The following is a 16,598-nucleotide window of genomic DNA, read 5'->3' as shown; positions in this document are numbered from 1 at the left end:
CTATTCAATGGAACTTAAAATATCTTTCTTGGGCTCTACAGAAGAAAGAAAATTATACAGGTGAAAGCACCATGATGACAATTTTACATGTTTTGTGAATCTAAAAAAAAAAAAGCCTAGTTCACATAGAAAGTATTACATTTAAACAGTACTACTGCAGAATGTTTTGTAATGTAAGTCCGAGAATAAAACAATTTCTTTCGCAAAGTGTTGAAGAACTGATAACAATCCACTTCTCCCTAGAACTAATGAGATGAGGCTTACATCTTAACATCAGATTTAGGAAAAAAGAACATCCTTTTAGTTTCTTTCATGTCGCGCCTAAGGCTTTGAAATGCACAGTTCTTGGGTCAAAGGCCTGCTATTTCTGCATCCAACTTCTTTTTACCTTCTTGCCCCTTTGCAATTCTGCGAGAGTTACATCAGATTCATAAAAATCTCATTATCATAATGTGATTATTGTGAACAGGCTGCTCAGCGATCTTACGATAGTCCAAAATGTTTCTGTACACTGTAAAGCAGTCAGCAGTTCTGCTGTAACCTTTTTCTATTTCATCGAAATCTCGCTGCCAGCGTGAGACCACAGCCAAAGCGCCACACTCGCACAAAAACATTTCGAGAAAATACATTTCTGGTCCGGTTCTCAGAGCGGCAAGAAAATATTTCTGTGACAGGTGGCAGTCTAGCTTCGGGCGTGTAGCTACAAAAATGGGAATACTTTAAAACGGGGAACTTCCTCTGCTTAGTTGAGTTATTTACTATTGCGTCTCTGAAATCAGAACGACACTGAAGAATAGATTTCAGTGGAAAGCTCGGAGAGACAGAGAGGAGGACAAACAGAAAGAGAGCACAATAAATCTAGGACAAGTGCTGACTGCAGGGTGAAGGTTGAGAGTTAGAGAAAGAGGCTTGTACCGTCTCCAAAAATGCTGCTTCCTATTGTACAGCAGCGAACAGAGGATCGGTTGTGAGTCTCTTCACATGCAAAGAGAGAGAGAGAGAAAGAAAGAGAAGCTAGTGTTAGCTTAGATAATGGCGATGTATCTCTGCTGCATTTTAATCTTGAATTAAAAGGAGTAAAGTGTGTGTAGTCATATATGACCTAAGAGGCTTGTACATTCCTCACCATTTTAACCATTTGAATCAGGTGAGTGTGTGCATTTCAGTAACAGTCTGGATCCAATTGATTACAGTTCGATTTGTTCTGAGTGCACACCAGGCAACCAAAGAACATTCGTTCTAATCACTCCCTCACTTTTAGCATACTGATAGATAATTGTAGGACTGCATATCCTGCTGAGAGAAAACAGCACAAGAAGTGGACTTCTTGTGTGACAAGAAATACGATTTCATAAATAACAAAAGATTACGTTCATGGAGAAGGATGTCATTACCATCTCAATGGAGAGTGCTGCAGACTGCAAATTACATTCAAGATCCAGATTATACTTTATTTTCATGAGCAATTAACAGCCGCAAATCCAACCGCAATTAGAGACAGAAAAATCATGGATTTAAGGGCACCCATCTGCTCAAACGTGAGAGCGCCCAACACCAAAAATTTGGTGAAGCTGATGACGGTGCCCTATGTCACATTAGATATGCAACCAAGAAAATGTAAAAAAAAAATCTGGGTCCTTGGGTTTAAGTCTATTGCTGACATGTTGTTCTATGTACTTGCAGAGAGCGAACGCTGCCAAAACTGTAGCTTTAGGGCTTTTATGGTTAGAATTGAGGCTATTATAGACAAATGTACTTGTAAGTAGGACTGTGATAACAAATAGGACCGTGACAACGTTAAGTGTAACCAAAATGACGGTTGCGATAAGGATTGCTATTTGTAGCCTTTCAGTTTAGGAAAGTATTATTTAAAATACTTTACATTAACAGAAAGATTGGCATAAGTTTGGTGCTATCAAGCGCGGACCTGCACGGTAAAACCCAGGTTATTTTGCGGGTTCTGCAATAGTTCTTCAAAAATCTAAATGTCAGTTTTCCGTCAACGAGTAGGAAAAAGTATCGTTTTTATGGCAATCTGTATAGGAAAGCCAAGGTAGGTTTTAACAGTTTGTTTCAAATGGAAATGTCAAGGACTACAAGGGATAATACGCGACTGACTTAAGTTGTCACTGCAACAAGAGCTTTTGTATTTAATATTTAACTCTCTTATATTATTTAAGTTGTCATTGTTTAATGATGTTTATTGAAATGTTTATATGCTGTAGTGTGCCGTTTCACTGATGGATTTGCGCATTAAACATGGACAGATGTTTCATCGTCATATTCCAAAAAGTATTTAAATAACGTTTATATTTCTCATTCACCTGTCATGTGGTTGAATATTTCCTGCCTACGTCACAGCCCTACTTAAATGTTTACTTTTACCGAAATAAAAATGTTCAGTTGTTTGCATCATAGCAACTGCTATATAGTATATTTTTGCATGGCCAGGACCAAAAAGTCACATTTATTTCGTCCAAGCAAATACATTGTTCGTGCTAGTTCATTGCGTATCAACTCTTTGATTTAAGGCAATTACCATGTCTGACGTCTATTTCAGCTCTTTTCTGTTCAGATTTTGTTGCTCCAAATTTGCGAAACACCTGCGAAAGGATCTCTTTAACACATTAAAGACTGCGCCCCCCAGGTGCGACAATTGTTACTTAACTAATTGAATTATAGCTCTACTTTGCCAGGTGCAAAATGAGAAACGCTCCCCCGCTTATCTGATCGCAAACTTCCTCTATGAAGATAACATTTATGCTTAGAAATGATCCCGAACCAGAGGGCTGGAAAGAAATGTGTGATTAGTTCGAGTATTCACATGTACTGCAGGTGGTTTATCTAGGCAATGTCTATAGAGAGCCAGGTAGATATATAACTAGCTTCCTTTTTTTTTGCACATGTAAACATACCCGTGGGGAGCTTGAACGTCTACAGGTGAGCGTGTAAATAAGTCAGTCCGTGTGAGGAGGTGTCTCAACGGGCATGTAAAGTTTAATCGGATTAAGAGGCTTACAGATCTTTGTCTAAAACCTTAGCTATTTGATATATATTATGTAAAAAACAGACTGAACTTTATATAAAAAATATAGCTAGTCTAAAATAAAATTTGCCTAAAATTAAGTTCATAATTACGCTCAACTATTTTTAGACACAATTATATTAATAGAAGCATGTCAGGCTATTTAGTCAATAACTCGTCTCCTACCAACACTGTCCATATGATTCAGACGGTCTCAGGTTGTGTAACGTCAGATCCCCAGATGTTGAGAAAGCAAAACAAAGCACAATGGGCAATCATGAGAATCACTGGGCGCAAAACAGGTAAGCGGAAATCCCGCCCTGCAGCTAATTTCATTGGTTAGGCTTACAATGACGGGTAGGTTTAGGGATCAGTGTTTGGTGTAGGCAATCAGTACTGTGATTCACATGACCAATAAAATCTTAAGAATCGGCTGCAGGGCGGGATTTTCCCGCGAAGTAGTTTGGGGGAAAAAAAAGTTGCGCAAAGAAGAACAGCAGCATCCCGAGGATGGACGAACATATCCATAAAAATCCTTCCTTAGTGGTGTTTAAAATTGAATTGAGTGATCACTTTGCTTCTTTGAAACTCCTGAAAGATTTCAGTGATAATATTTACTCTCTATGTGAAGATGTATTAAAATATTTGTCATAATTTGTTAAGCTTCCATGTAACTTTATTTTAAGAATAATTGAAGACAATATATGAATGTGAACAACTTTGACATGGCTTAAGGACTGCAATGCCTTCGCTTAATTTATTTTATTTGTATTTACTTTCTTTATTGTATTTGTTCTACTTAACTGTGTTAACTATGTTCTGCACTTTAGTCTCCCAACGAGAGATTTTGTAAATTGTGTTTTGTAAAGAATTGTGTCATAATAAAATACATTTTAAAAAATGAGAGACTGGTGCCGGTTATAAAATTGCCCTTATTTTCAAATCTCAATGTTGACAGGTATGCATGGTGCATGTTGAAAGAAATAGCTAATTTCTCATTATTTAAGGTTTATACATCTCTGAAGATAAAGTTATGCGCAGTAAAATTATAACTGCACAATGCGTACAGACAAAAATAAACTAAGCTAAACTTCTTTAACATCAGTGACAGGTACTTACAGATCATGACTTGTGTGTATAAGAAAGCGAGAGAGAAATACAGGTGTGTGTGCATGTGTCTGTAAGTGTTTTGAGAGGATGCTAGTTCGGACATCAGTTGGGAACATGAGAAATAAAGGGCATGATGAGTGATTCAGTGCGTTTCAGAGTTGTACGCATGTTGCTCTCTCGCTCGCTATAGAGTTTGATTTCCCAGGAGTCACGCCGCTTATTTCTGGGGTTTTCTGTTCTCATCCCTCACTCAGCAACGTGCTTGTCTCAAGTTAATCTGTTTCTACCATAGGAGGTGTCACAATTTTACTGGTGCCGTATCTTCAGTCAACAATAAAAATGGCTTATAATGTTGCACATCTTCCCCCGGAAAGCCATTTATCAGCAAGATGTTTCATTTGCCACTGGGTGTCGCAACACAACAGGCAACATCAGTTTGTAGTCAAAGCAAAAACTGCACCACTAGCATACTGGATTCATGACCACACCCACCACAAAAGCTGTCAACGTTCAATCAAACAAGTAGCCCCGCCACTAAACTCACACTATTGGTTGAGTCAGATGTTGACAAATGGTTTTTGTTGATTGACATATTTATTGGACTAGAGCCGTTGAATATGAGAGTTACGAAACACGATCTCGCTGCCGTGTGGACATGTGGTTCACGGAGCGCACAATTGTTCCAAACAAATCCGTGTCGTCAACCTATTTAAATGGATTTTAGCGGCACAGAACATCAACTGCATTTACATTATGCTAAATATTAACACATTGTATATACTGATTACTATTTTGGCTACATTCGTAGCAGCATTTTATCTTGGGAGTTATATAAATATAAGATCAGTCTTTGTGTTTAATTTTAACATTTTATTTCGATAGCAAACTAGCGAAAATGTGAAAACATGCAGTTATTTCACCAACAGTTCAGCAAATGCGTTTGGGGGACACTGAAATGAATGGGCTTCGGTGCAATGTTTGGAGCTATCGGATGATCCCTGACGCGAGTTACTTCCACATTCCATTCTTCCTATGGAGGTCTATGTAAGTATCCTAACTCTCATATGAGCGGCTCTGGATTGGAATACGCAAATCTTATTTGCATATTATAATAATGTTCAACATGGATAGCAGATGTATTAAAAAAATTACATTTAAAGCTGCAATCCACAACGTTTGTATTTCTATCGCCATCTCTACTTTAATTTAAAAAAATGTGAAGTTACTTTACATACATTTCCCAGAAAATCCAACCCGACAATTAAAATCATTATTATAATTGTGAGGTGGTTAGGTGAGAAGACAGTATTAAACACTTATATTTAATATTAAATGGATGTGACCGAATGAACCTGAAAAGGTGATTCTACATGTGCGTATGTTTCTTAGCATGCATAGTCTGTATGAACCATAACTGACCATACCTGTCATATTACTGGTTGTGGGGGGAGTATCATACATCTTGGGTGTGTTAGGGTGCGAGTCCTGAGACTAGTCTACGGCAAGGGTGCCTTAAAGGCCTTAAATAGCTGGAACCCCGGCAAAGGCTGCTTGCAGCTTTAATTGTTCATGAACTTTAGGGTTTTTTAACAATAAAAGTTACAGATTGCAGCATTAAGGGTTTTTGGCTTGCAGTTATAATTTTCAGCAATGTCAACACTCGCAAGATTGCACAAGATATCAAAACAAAATAGTTTGAAAACATTGTTGTCTCTTTATGACACAGATTGGCAGTGTTGCCAGGCATTCCAGCAGAGCTTGGAAGGAAGTGCAGAAACATACGTCTGTCAGAGCCACTCTAACCCTTTAACATGCCATGATTACAAACAGAAGAATTTCACATCCACAGCGTTGGTCTTGATATACGAGCTAAACTGAGGAGGTCTACCAAAAAGAAACATGTTCTACATCTTTTTGATCATAAAACCACCCGAGTCACTTTTACGTGCCCCATCAATAAGATGCGCGCCCCGTTGAAAGCCTACAAGATCTCCAGGGATCTCAATCATCACTGTTGCAGTTTGAAAAAAGCTGTTCCGCTTTTCAAAACAAAGTCGGCGACAGAATGAGCACAAACGGGTTTGATAGCTCTATTACTCCCCTAGAGAAAAAAAATATCATATTTACTGACACCCCCTTTGAATGCTGTTGATTTTCAGCAAGATCAGATATCGCAGACAGTGGATCGCTTTCTCTCATTAGGACTTTGAATATCGCTATCATTTTTCCGAAGCGACATTTGCAATCAGCGAGAGATGGCTTGTCGTCTTGCGACAATGACTGTCCTTGACGCGATGCGAGAACTTTGCGATTTCTTAGGAGATTAGATGAGCAGCTTGAAGGCCGTCAGAAATATATTTTAGAAGTTTTCGCTGTGTTAAAATCATGACTCGAACCTTCGTTTATAGATTCTCATACAGGACTGCTCTTTTGTTGAGATGGAGAGGTACATGCTAAACCAGCAAGGGAACCATTGTATTACTATACTCCATTTCTCACCTTTTTCTCTACCTCTTAAATAGGGGTTACATACAGAAAATTAAAGGAAAAAGAGCATATTGCTTTAATTAGAAAGCTTGTCTGCCAGCACAGCCTGTCCCGTCCTTGTAATCTTTAATTCAGATGTGGGAAAGACAGCTGTGGTGTGTTGTGGATGTGGTTTCCCTGTCGTTGATGGAACAGGCTAAATTGTGCAACCGCATGTTCTGTGAATGACTTATAATGTCTTATAAACCTCTCTATAAAATGCACGGTAAACTTTATTCATTCCTCAGTTTTAGATCCTTCAGGGAGCTCCGGAACTCAATCAACCTGTCGCGAGAAAGCAAAAAAGTGCATCACAATTTTCGATTACACCTTGCTGAATAAATACCTTCCTACTTTAAAGGGAACATATCACGGAAAATAATTGAGGCATTAAATATGCCTACAATACAAAAGCCCTTTCCAGATCTTTTATTGAAACCAAAGGCAAATACTCTACAAGACATTTTCTCAGATTTTGCCATGATTTCCAGTCTGGACTGAAATTTTCTAAAAGTCTGCAAGGGTATGATGTATAGTTTGAAAAAAATCTGTTCAGAATTTAAAAGTCTTGTAGTGTATTCCAGCCATAAGCAAGAAAAACAACCAGTTCACAAATTATTACGAGGTCACAAACCATGAGCACATTAAAGTTATACATCAGTGCCTATTCGGTATACAGTATTTAATTGTACCTTTCTGTTTCACGAAAGGATATTTATAGTGGGAAAAGGGTTCCCGTAAAACTCTTCACATATACTGGGTTGAGGTTGAGAGGGATGAGTGGGCGTGGTTTCAGGGCAGACAATGGACACGCCCCCAGCTTTTGAAAGTAGAGAAAACTGCTCAATCTTATTTTATTTACTTGCCGTGTTTTTAATCATTCAAATTTGGTGGGGTGGTTAAAACACATTTTTCGATCGTGTGCCAAACTCAGAACACATTTAATATAGCTTTTATCCGGACTTTAAGAATCTTTTGTAGCGCCTTTATTTTAAAAGTGTGGGTACTTTTGTGGTTATCCAATCATGTATATCAGATTTGCATTTATCCAATCATGTATAACAGATTTGCATTCATAGGACTTAAAGGTTAAACAAGTAAAATGACAAACAGTGCTATATTAAGATTAGATATTACGGTGCAAAAAACCTTGACTAACAGACTAAACTGTATGTAATGTAAATGTAAAGTAAACACATGCTTAACATTTCAGCATAAAATCAAGTCATACAGCTATGCAATCTCCATAAACAAACATTTTCTAGCTGAATGAGGTGTACAACATCTAATGGAGATGATAAAGGCTGTGTGCATGAAGAATAGGACAAGCCTGTATATACTACAAATTACACACACAGAAATAATCTACTAATATACTTCGTTTAATCATGTAAACTAGAGGAAGTAACCAGAGGAAAGAATAAGGAGTCATGTACGAAAGTACAGCGACCCAGTCGGGGCTGGTCACCACCATAACCTCTCCTGCCACAGGTGTAATTTAATTAGGAAAAGAACCCATGAAGCAGGTCAGAAAAGAGGTTTTACGGACCTATCAACCCTATGAGTGCTGATTTACATACCTGGACTGCAAACCCAAGCAATCTGCCATTCTAATGAGAAGCCTGGGCTTACTTGAGGTTGTAAACCCCTCATGCCAGCTGCACTGCGGATGCGGGAAGACGAATAACGACGGAAATATAGTGAAAGAAACAAAGCAAAGCCTGGAGGCTGAGGGGACATCTAGTTGGTTTGCAATACAAAGGCACTTGGAGTATGTGCGACTTGCGCAGATTTGTCACTCGTAAGATATGGAGGGGAAGCAGCAGATACAGAGGCAAGAGAGGACGAGAGGGAGGAAAAAGAACCACGTGAACACCCAAGAAATGCTGGAGGACAAAAATCTGGCCATATTTCTGCAGCTTCCACTGCAGTGATCACAGATCACAGGCAATATGTCCAGCGGACGCTAAGGACGACTGCACAGTACATTTCAGTTAACAGCCTTCTTTAACAATGTATTGTAATAACTCCAGCTACAGCCAAAAACTGCTTTTTTCGTACAGCAATATATATGTAGACTAAGGGCAATTAAAATCCGCTTTACCTTTGAGGTGGGTGGTATGGCAAATTCATACATCACAGTATCATCTATCATTTTTGCTGGAAATTCGATCTGAACCATGTGGTAATTGCTATTTTTGTATAATTCAGTAGGAGTGGGTGATTCCGCTAACTTAATTTTTTACCCGATGTGAAGCGTTATAAAGTGCAACATCCCCTATGCTGATGTCTAACCCTAACACTGGGTGCACACCAAACAAGAATTAAGCGTTATATTTACATATAGTCAATGCAAAGATGCGTATAGACGCATACTCGTTGGAGGCGGTGCGAATGATGCGAAACAGGCGGCACGATTGCCGCCGACGTGCGTCAATTTTTGTCAGATTGCAACACTCAAAATTAACGAACTTTTGCAGCGAGTAATAAAGAGCGTGGAACGCCATTGTTGGTGTTTGGTGTGAACCCAGCATAATGGGTAATTACATCTCAAGTTTTGTTATTATTTAAAAAGCAAGCTGACATATTTAGTTTTTTTTAAATAATTTGTTAATAAACATCACACAAGTGCATTATTATAACTAGCTTCATTAGCTTCAGTGTAAAATAAATAACAAATGATGGCGCTTTTCTCTAACATTACCTCCATGTATCTAAGCACAAATGCTTCTGGTGTTCACCAGCTGTTATTCTGAAATTTCATACAGTTCAGTTTTTTACATCCAAGCTAATGATACACTTTCAGTTCCGAGCAAAATAAATAATCAAATCATTAGTTACAAAAATATAGATCCTATGCACTTTAGATTTTTTTGGAGGGTCGATACTCTTAATACAACGTCAGTATTGAACCTATCGATATTTCCAGATCGATCTGCCCATCCCTACGATCCAATAAATGAAATTCTTGGAGGCGAACCAAAAGACATTATTCATAACAAAATGATATGTCTGGCATCAGTACAAAAACAGTTTTACGTTATGTTAGATTTAGTTTTTATTTAAACTAATTGTACAACAAACTCTAAATTCTCATTGGGCACGCCATGTTTACAGCTGTAAATAGCTTTGAAATCCACACACATAATCACAAGTAAACTAAATTCTCTATTTAGTTTACATATTCTTTAGTATGGAACAATTTATTACTTAACAACACCTTAAACTAACAAGTTCTTACTTAATCTTGTCTTGTTTAGGACACATCACGTTCTTCATTTTCACACGTCCTGCTCATTGATAGCCGTGCGAATGTGTCTTCCATCACAGTGCAGTAAAGCCTCTACCGTTTGAAATATATAAACCGCGCCCTGCTTTGAAGTGACTGGGATAATGATAATTCTACTTGGAAAGGCAAGAGGCATTTTCCCGAGCTATTCTATTTGTTTCTGTCCTAGCAAATTATCTTAGTCGACTAATTAAAAAGCCTCCCGGAGGTTTTTCAGGCTAACAAAATGTGCATCTCCCATCTACTTCATTTTCCTGCAGCTATAGATGATTTTCTTATTAATAGGCAGCCTTTTTGTCAAGACACTAATCCTGTGCAGCTGGCAGGCATACAACAACAGGCTTGAAACGAGAATAGGAAACACAGGTTACAGTTCCCTGACTCAGCCCTTTAATCAGGGGTCTTATTAAAGAAAGAGCCGCACGCTTGTGTTGTTACTCAGCTTTTCCTTGTCTACATTCAGAGTCAGTGTTTGAGATTGAAAGCCGTACTAACTAACAGCGGTGAGTTTTGAATTGCATGTTTGAGAGCAACTTACGAAGAACTAAAAGCATGCCGTTCTATTATCGAATTAAAGGGGAAGTTCACCAAAAAGCAATATTCTGTGATTTCTGTCATTTACTCACCGTCAACTTGATCCAAACCTGTAAAAAGATGATATTTTGAAGAATGTGGGAAACCAAACTGGGGCACCATTGATTACAATGATGTTATTTTGTCCTACCATGGTTGTCAATGGTGCCCCAGAACTGTTTGGTTACAAACATTCCTCTTAATATATTTCCTCTTAATACATAACTCCAGGGTGAGTCAATTATTTTGCTTCTACTTCATCTTTGGTTGAATAAAATCAGCAGGTTACATGAACCTTCCCCTCGACAGCTCAATTTATAAACCATTATCTTAAGCAAATAAAAGCAGTTTTTGAACCCTGATTTTAAAATACTTGCTCAATTTACCCCTAAAAAGTTGTGCTATGGCTTTAAAGGCACAGTTCACCCAAAAACAAAAATGATGTCATTTACTCACCGTCGAGTTGTTCCAAATCTCCCAAAGACAATTTTGATCTTTCTCTGTGTTTGTCAGAAATGTATGAAACAACTTAAGGGAAAGTAAATGAAGACAGAATTCAGTTTTTTAGGAGAACTCTTCCTATAAGTGTAGAATCATGCTACATTTGGACCTTAAACTCCCAAGTGACACACAACAAATATGTGAATTGCAGGAATAAATATAATGTAATATAATTTATTTATAGAATACGGTTATAACCGAACTATGTGTGAACTATATTTAGTACTCAAGATTTAAAACCACTGAATGACAATAAAGAGCAGTAAATAGACGCATTATACCAAACCCAATATTCTGGAGGAGACAAGAAGCATTATCGTTTCCTAGCGTAGGTCTGATTGGTGGACAGATGGGTCAGACAGGTTGCCTGGAATTTATCCTGCATGACAAAGGGTCAACTTCAAACTCAAAGAGGATGTTTTAATGATGGGAGAGTACACCAATCTTCTGCCATTATGAACACGACGTGGCCATCCTGGTACTATTGAAGTTCTTTCATGCAATTTGAAATGTAAACAAGTTGCATTCTCTCAGAAGAGAAGCCATTGTGCCCTCAAGCATATCTGTTAAAAACCCACCTCTTGACAAAGCTGCTTTTTAATTGAGATCAAAGACTAACATTCGCAGTTCCGCCGTTGCTACCTGCTAATGCTCTTACTACATTATTTAGTAATCTGACATGGCATGCTGCAGATCATAGCTGTAATAAGCGCGGCATGTGTAAGCCAAGAGTTAATATTCTTGCACCCAGAAATGATCAAAGACAATAATTAAAAAACTTTTTAGCCGCTTTATAATTTTCTGATGCGTTCGGGTTAAAACTGACATTATACACACATCTGGTTGGTAATTAGGTTGCTCGCGTTTACAAATGTCACACAAACGTAAACCCTATTAAGAAATCTCATTAGTTCCGAGTTAACCTGTGCAAAATTTGTCAAGTCTGTCGAGGACTTCATATGAAGCGGCAGATAAAAACAGGGCCAATTAATAACGAACAAAACCCCCTTCTCGTACACCGTATGCGAGCGGTGGCACGCAAAAGGCTGACATAAGGCGAGCTCGTAACCCTTATGCTAATCTAAAGCTTTCAAACCTGCCAAACTGGGACCCAGCAGAGAATCTCTCGGCAAGTCTCTCTAATAAAATATATACAGCTGTTTAGTGAAACACTTTGCTACTGTACGAATGATCTGAAATTATAAACCAGGCTTTAAACATCCACCGTGGTCTATAAAACAATTTTTACTTTTTACTACAAGTGCCTACTTGAACGTTTTAAAATGAGCCCAGTGTTTTCCTTCAGGGTGAGCGGACTCTTAAAGTGAGAGTTACCTCAAAAATGGAAAGTTCTGTCATCATTTACTCACCCTCATTACTTCAACCCTGTAAGACTTTTTTTCTGCAGAACACAAAAGAAAATAATTTGAAGAATGTTTGGAATTCAAACAATGCCCTCTGACTTGAATTGTTTTTTTGCCCACACAATAGAAGTGAATGGGTACCGCCATTGTTCAAGTAGTCAACATTCTTAAAAAAAATCTTCTTTTGTGTTTTGAAGAGGAAGGAAAATCACACGGGTTTGAAATGATAAGAGGATGAGTAAATAATAACAGAACTTTCATTTTTCAGCTATCAAGTTACATGTACTGTGACGGCACTGTAATGTTCCTTTAGACATATTCTCTATTATTGAAAGAAATATAATTTCTGAGCGTGGAAATTGGAAAATGTATGAAAGAAACAAACTCTAACATCATCTGTGACTCACTCTTTCACTCTAATATCATCACAACCTCTCTTTGCAGGACAAGACGTCGCAATGTATCCAGAAGGCAGTTAAATGGGTCAAGACTAGTTTAACATACTAATGTTTTGTTAACGTCATTAATGGAAGATGTTGTAAAGTCAAAACGAAAATCTCAATCAGGGCACGCAAAGATGAGTCACATCCACATCAGAATTCAATAGGAACTGTTGTCAGCCATAATTTCAGGTTTGTTTGTCACCGGGATGGAGAGATACACAAGGGTCTAACAATCAAAGCGCTGAAGCTCTACTGATGTTACATCCCGGCCCTTATAAATAAAACAAGAGTACAAAACAAACCAATTTCTTTCCAGATAATTTGGTTTCACGAGAAAGCAGCTCGGAAACCAAACCAGAGTTTTGCGAACAGGTGCAACATTGCGGATTAGCAAACAACAAGACGTTCCTAGAGAGCACACGGCATCTCAGGTTTGTTGATGTTTTCCTGAACCTTGATCGTTTTGCCTGGTTTGTGTCTGCCACGCTTGTAACTGAAAGCCGAGGAGACATACTTGCGCTCGGGCAATACGTTGGTCCAACACATCAGTATCAAATACAGATGAACGCTGTCTGGATTACAAATGGGGAGACATAACTGAGTGGCACGGTTGTCAAAACATGCGCAATTGTATCGGACAGTGCCTGGCACATGACATTATAGTCACGTCTGACCTTCTGTTGCTCCTGTCCTCAAACAATAAAAATTACTCAAACAGTGAAAATTGACAACGCTGCCTAATTGATCGAATCGTAAAAGAAACAATTGCTAGATCATTATTCACGATTCATAGCTTCATAGTAATAATCCCTTTCTGGTTATGTCAAATACCATGTTAGATTACAGTGCTGTTTGCGGTCAACCCCTTGGAACTAAGATGAATATTTGATGACTCCCAATTGATGTTTTCTTTCCTTTTTTGATTTCATGAAAAGCAAAAGAAAGGATGGGATCAAACAGACCTCAACGGAATAGTTCAAAGACTGTTCGGTATAAACGATGGTCCATACATACACATATATTGGCAATTCAGTGAAAATGTCAACCTTACCATGACAAAAATCTAGTTTTTCCAAAAGGTTCTAACAATACGAACAGCACAGATACTATTAACATTTGGTGGTTCAAAATATAGGTGTTAGGTCTCTCTCCAAGTTTTAAAAGCATTTGTTATATTTTTAGCGCATGATTTTTAAAGTCAGGGCCATTTTTAAGTTCGTCACATCCATAACGGCACATATTCCTCATAAATGGGCACTATTTTATGTTCTATGAAGACGCATCTTCATTTGTTGGGTATTATTAATTCAGGCTTGTGCAATTTAATTCACAAAAATCCTACAAAGTTTGTCGTCTCCCAAAAACCTCGTCCACGTTTTGTCACATCCATAACGCACGTTTATTTACTTTATTGTAAATAGAACACTTGTGCATGGACTGAAATGTTTCTTATATTCAAACTCTATCTACAAGCGTTTAATAAAATATAAACATATGATGATTCGGTATATTAGCAATAAATACTTTTTGAGCATTCTTATGTCACATCCATAACGCTGGAATTGCTCATTATTATTTAGCGTTCTGGAGATCAAATACATTTCAGAGAGATAAAAAGTGGCCAAATCTTAAATCTGCAAACATGGACTCATGCCATGCCATGCCATCTCAAGCTCGTTTGAAACCGTAACGAACCAACATGGAACCTTAAATTAACCTATAGAGATACTTACATTATTCTTAATAAACAAGCCATATAGTATAATGAAACAACAATAACAATTCATCCAGACGGAAAAACTCTCAAGAGAGAAAAAATGAAACAAAATTACTTAAAATATATTTTGTGCGACATGAGATGAGAATGAGACATTTTTAAATATGTACTGTAGCATCTTTACATTAGATGTTCGCCGTGTGATAACTTGGACACATTAAACATTCCAAGCAAATAAAAAGTCGAAAACAAGCGACGTTTACATATATACCATGTTATTTTGCGCCATAATGGACTTCACTTTTATAAGTGGACATCTTTTGTCAAGGTTTGTCTCAGGCTTTTGTGGTGCTCCCACCTTGCGGGCAGTTGCTGTGTTTGAATTAAAAGTATGGGTTGCATTGACGGGTGCAAACACACAGAAAGCGCATTATATCCAGTCTAAAATCAGAACTAGACACTTATGTTAATGCCCATCAAGGATGGAGATAGCAACACAACAATAACCTAAAACGTTAAATCGGCTCGAAGCTTTCATCTTAAGCGCGTGGAATGACAAACAAGACGCAACATCCAAACACATAAAATCCACTGCAGTCATCCATCCAAACAAGTGTGCAATTGCCATTGAAGAACAAAAAAAGAAAGACTTACCATCTGAAATGAACATATAAAGCAGCAGAGATCCCAACCAACACCGAATAACGGACATTGTAGTTTCCGCTTATAAATCCCGTTTGCGATGATAAAGATCAGCGCTGATCCCAAACCGACGTCTACAGTCCAGCCGCGGATCCTCAGCGAGAAGAGCTTTGGTGAACTTTGTATGTAGATATCGCGTCCATTACGGAATACTAAACCCGTTAAAAGACCGTGTCGTCGAGGAGCGTCCAGCCGAGAAATCTCGAGCCTTCGAGAGAGAGAAAAGTTACAGGTATCCGAGTGTCTTGCTTCCCACGCGTGTCTCTCACGGTAAACCACGCGACGTGGACTGTGTCCAGAGATTTGACTTCAAACTGGTATTCCGTGGATGTGTGGATGCGCCAGGTTTGATATCACGACCGCACAATGCCAGTGTGTTATACGAGACTGAAAGGCAGAACTCGTTAGTTTGACGACCTATAAAAGCATCGCTGGTTAGATGCGTCAAACGCAAACGTGCATAACGTGCTCCTTTAACGCGTCGTAAGTTCGCACTTCTTTGTAAGTTGAGAGACCTTAAAATCTGTGTTTTGAGGTAAACGGGCGCGAACCGCTTGCTCGAATTCTGCGTTGGACGGGACCGGAACGCAGCCCGGCATCAACGTCAAAGCCCTCGTTCACTCCACCGAAAAGTGCTTTCTTCCTTCATGAAGTCCACGAGTTGAAATGCTTCCCAAAACGAGCCGACGACCCGGACAAACCACTCACGGTGAACTAGTGCACACCACAAACCTCCTTTACCGCTGATATCTCCCGTTTATTGAAACTGTGATGTTTCCGGAAAAACCCTAAACCATCCAGTGACGCGCTCCAGACTATAAGCAAGAATTAGTAGAGGTTCTGCTTCTTCCCAGTAAAGGTTTGTGTATGTCACGCAAGCTAACTTTGCGCTGTGGACGGCGCGTTGCGTCGCGTTGCGTTCAGGGTCCGCGGTGAAAGTAGCGCGTGAATCCTCTGAATCTCCTCAGTTCACTGCGGTCACATGACACGCGCCTTTAAGATCGCAGTGCTCTGACGTTTCCACGCGTCTGTCATTTCATTAAACGTGTCAGAAAGTATATTTTTGCGTAGATTACGCCAGTACATGTTTTAAAGATTTATTTACTTTTTAGCTTTAGCTTTTTTGTCATACGTAATTCCTACTTTTTAAATAGTAAAACATGTTGCAGTAGAAACGTCACCTTTCTACAATCGTAAAAAAATGAAAAAACGTAATTGTTTACTAATATACATTTATAAAGTAATGTTGTTTGCACAGTGACGAGGGCGAGCATAATACAAAATAATATCACAGTAGCAAACACTCAATGGTCATTGAATAATGAAATAGTTCAGTTATAAAATCTCC

At 38.5% G+C, this 16,598-nt stretch overlaps 1 protein-coding gene across 1 annotated transcript in view; it reads right to left on the bottom strand.

The window, feature by feature from the left end:
- The window catches only part of tmem132e (transmembrane protein 132E), a 207,913-nt gene extending 191,689 nt beyond the window's left edge, over positions 1-16,224 (bottom strand). Inside the window, exon 1 of the mRNA XM_079480197.1 lies at positions 15,203-16,224. Coding sequence (XP_079336323.1) covers positions 15,203-15,260 — 58 coding nt within the window. The 5' untranslated portion in view covers positions 15,261-16,224. The remainder of the gene's footprint in view (positions 1-15,202) is intronic.
- Between the last annotated feature and the right edge of the window lie 374 nt (positions 16,225-16,598).

This window comes from Barbatula barbatula (genome assembly GCF_947034865.1).
Source record: "Barbatula barbatula genome assembly, chromosome: 2".
NCBI classification, from domain to species: Eukaryota; Metazoa; Chordata; class Actinopteri; order Cypriniformes; family Nemacheilidae; genus Barbatula; species Barbatula barbatula.
This window is presented reverse-complemented; position numbering and strand designations above follow the sequence as displayed.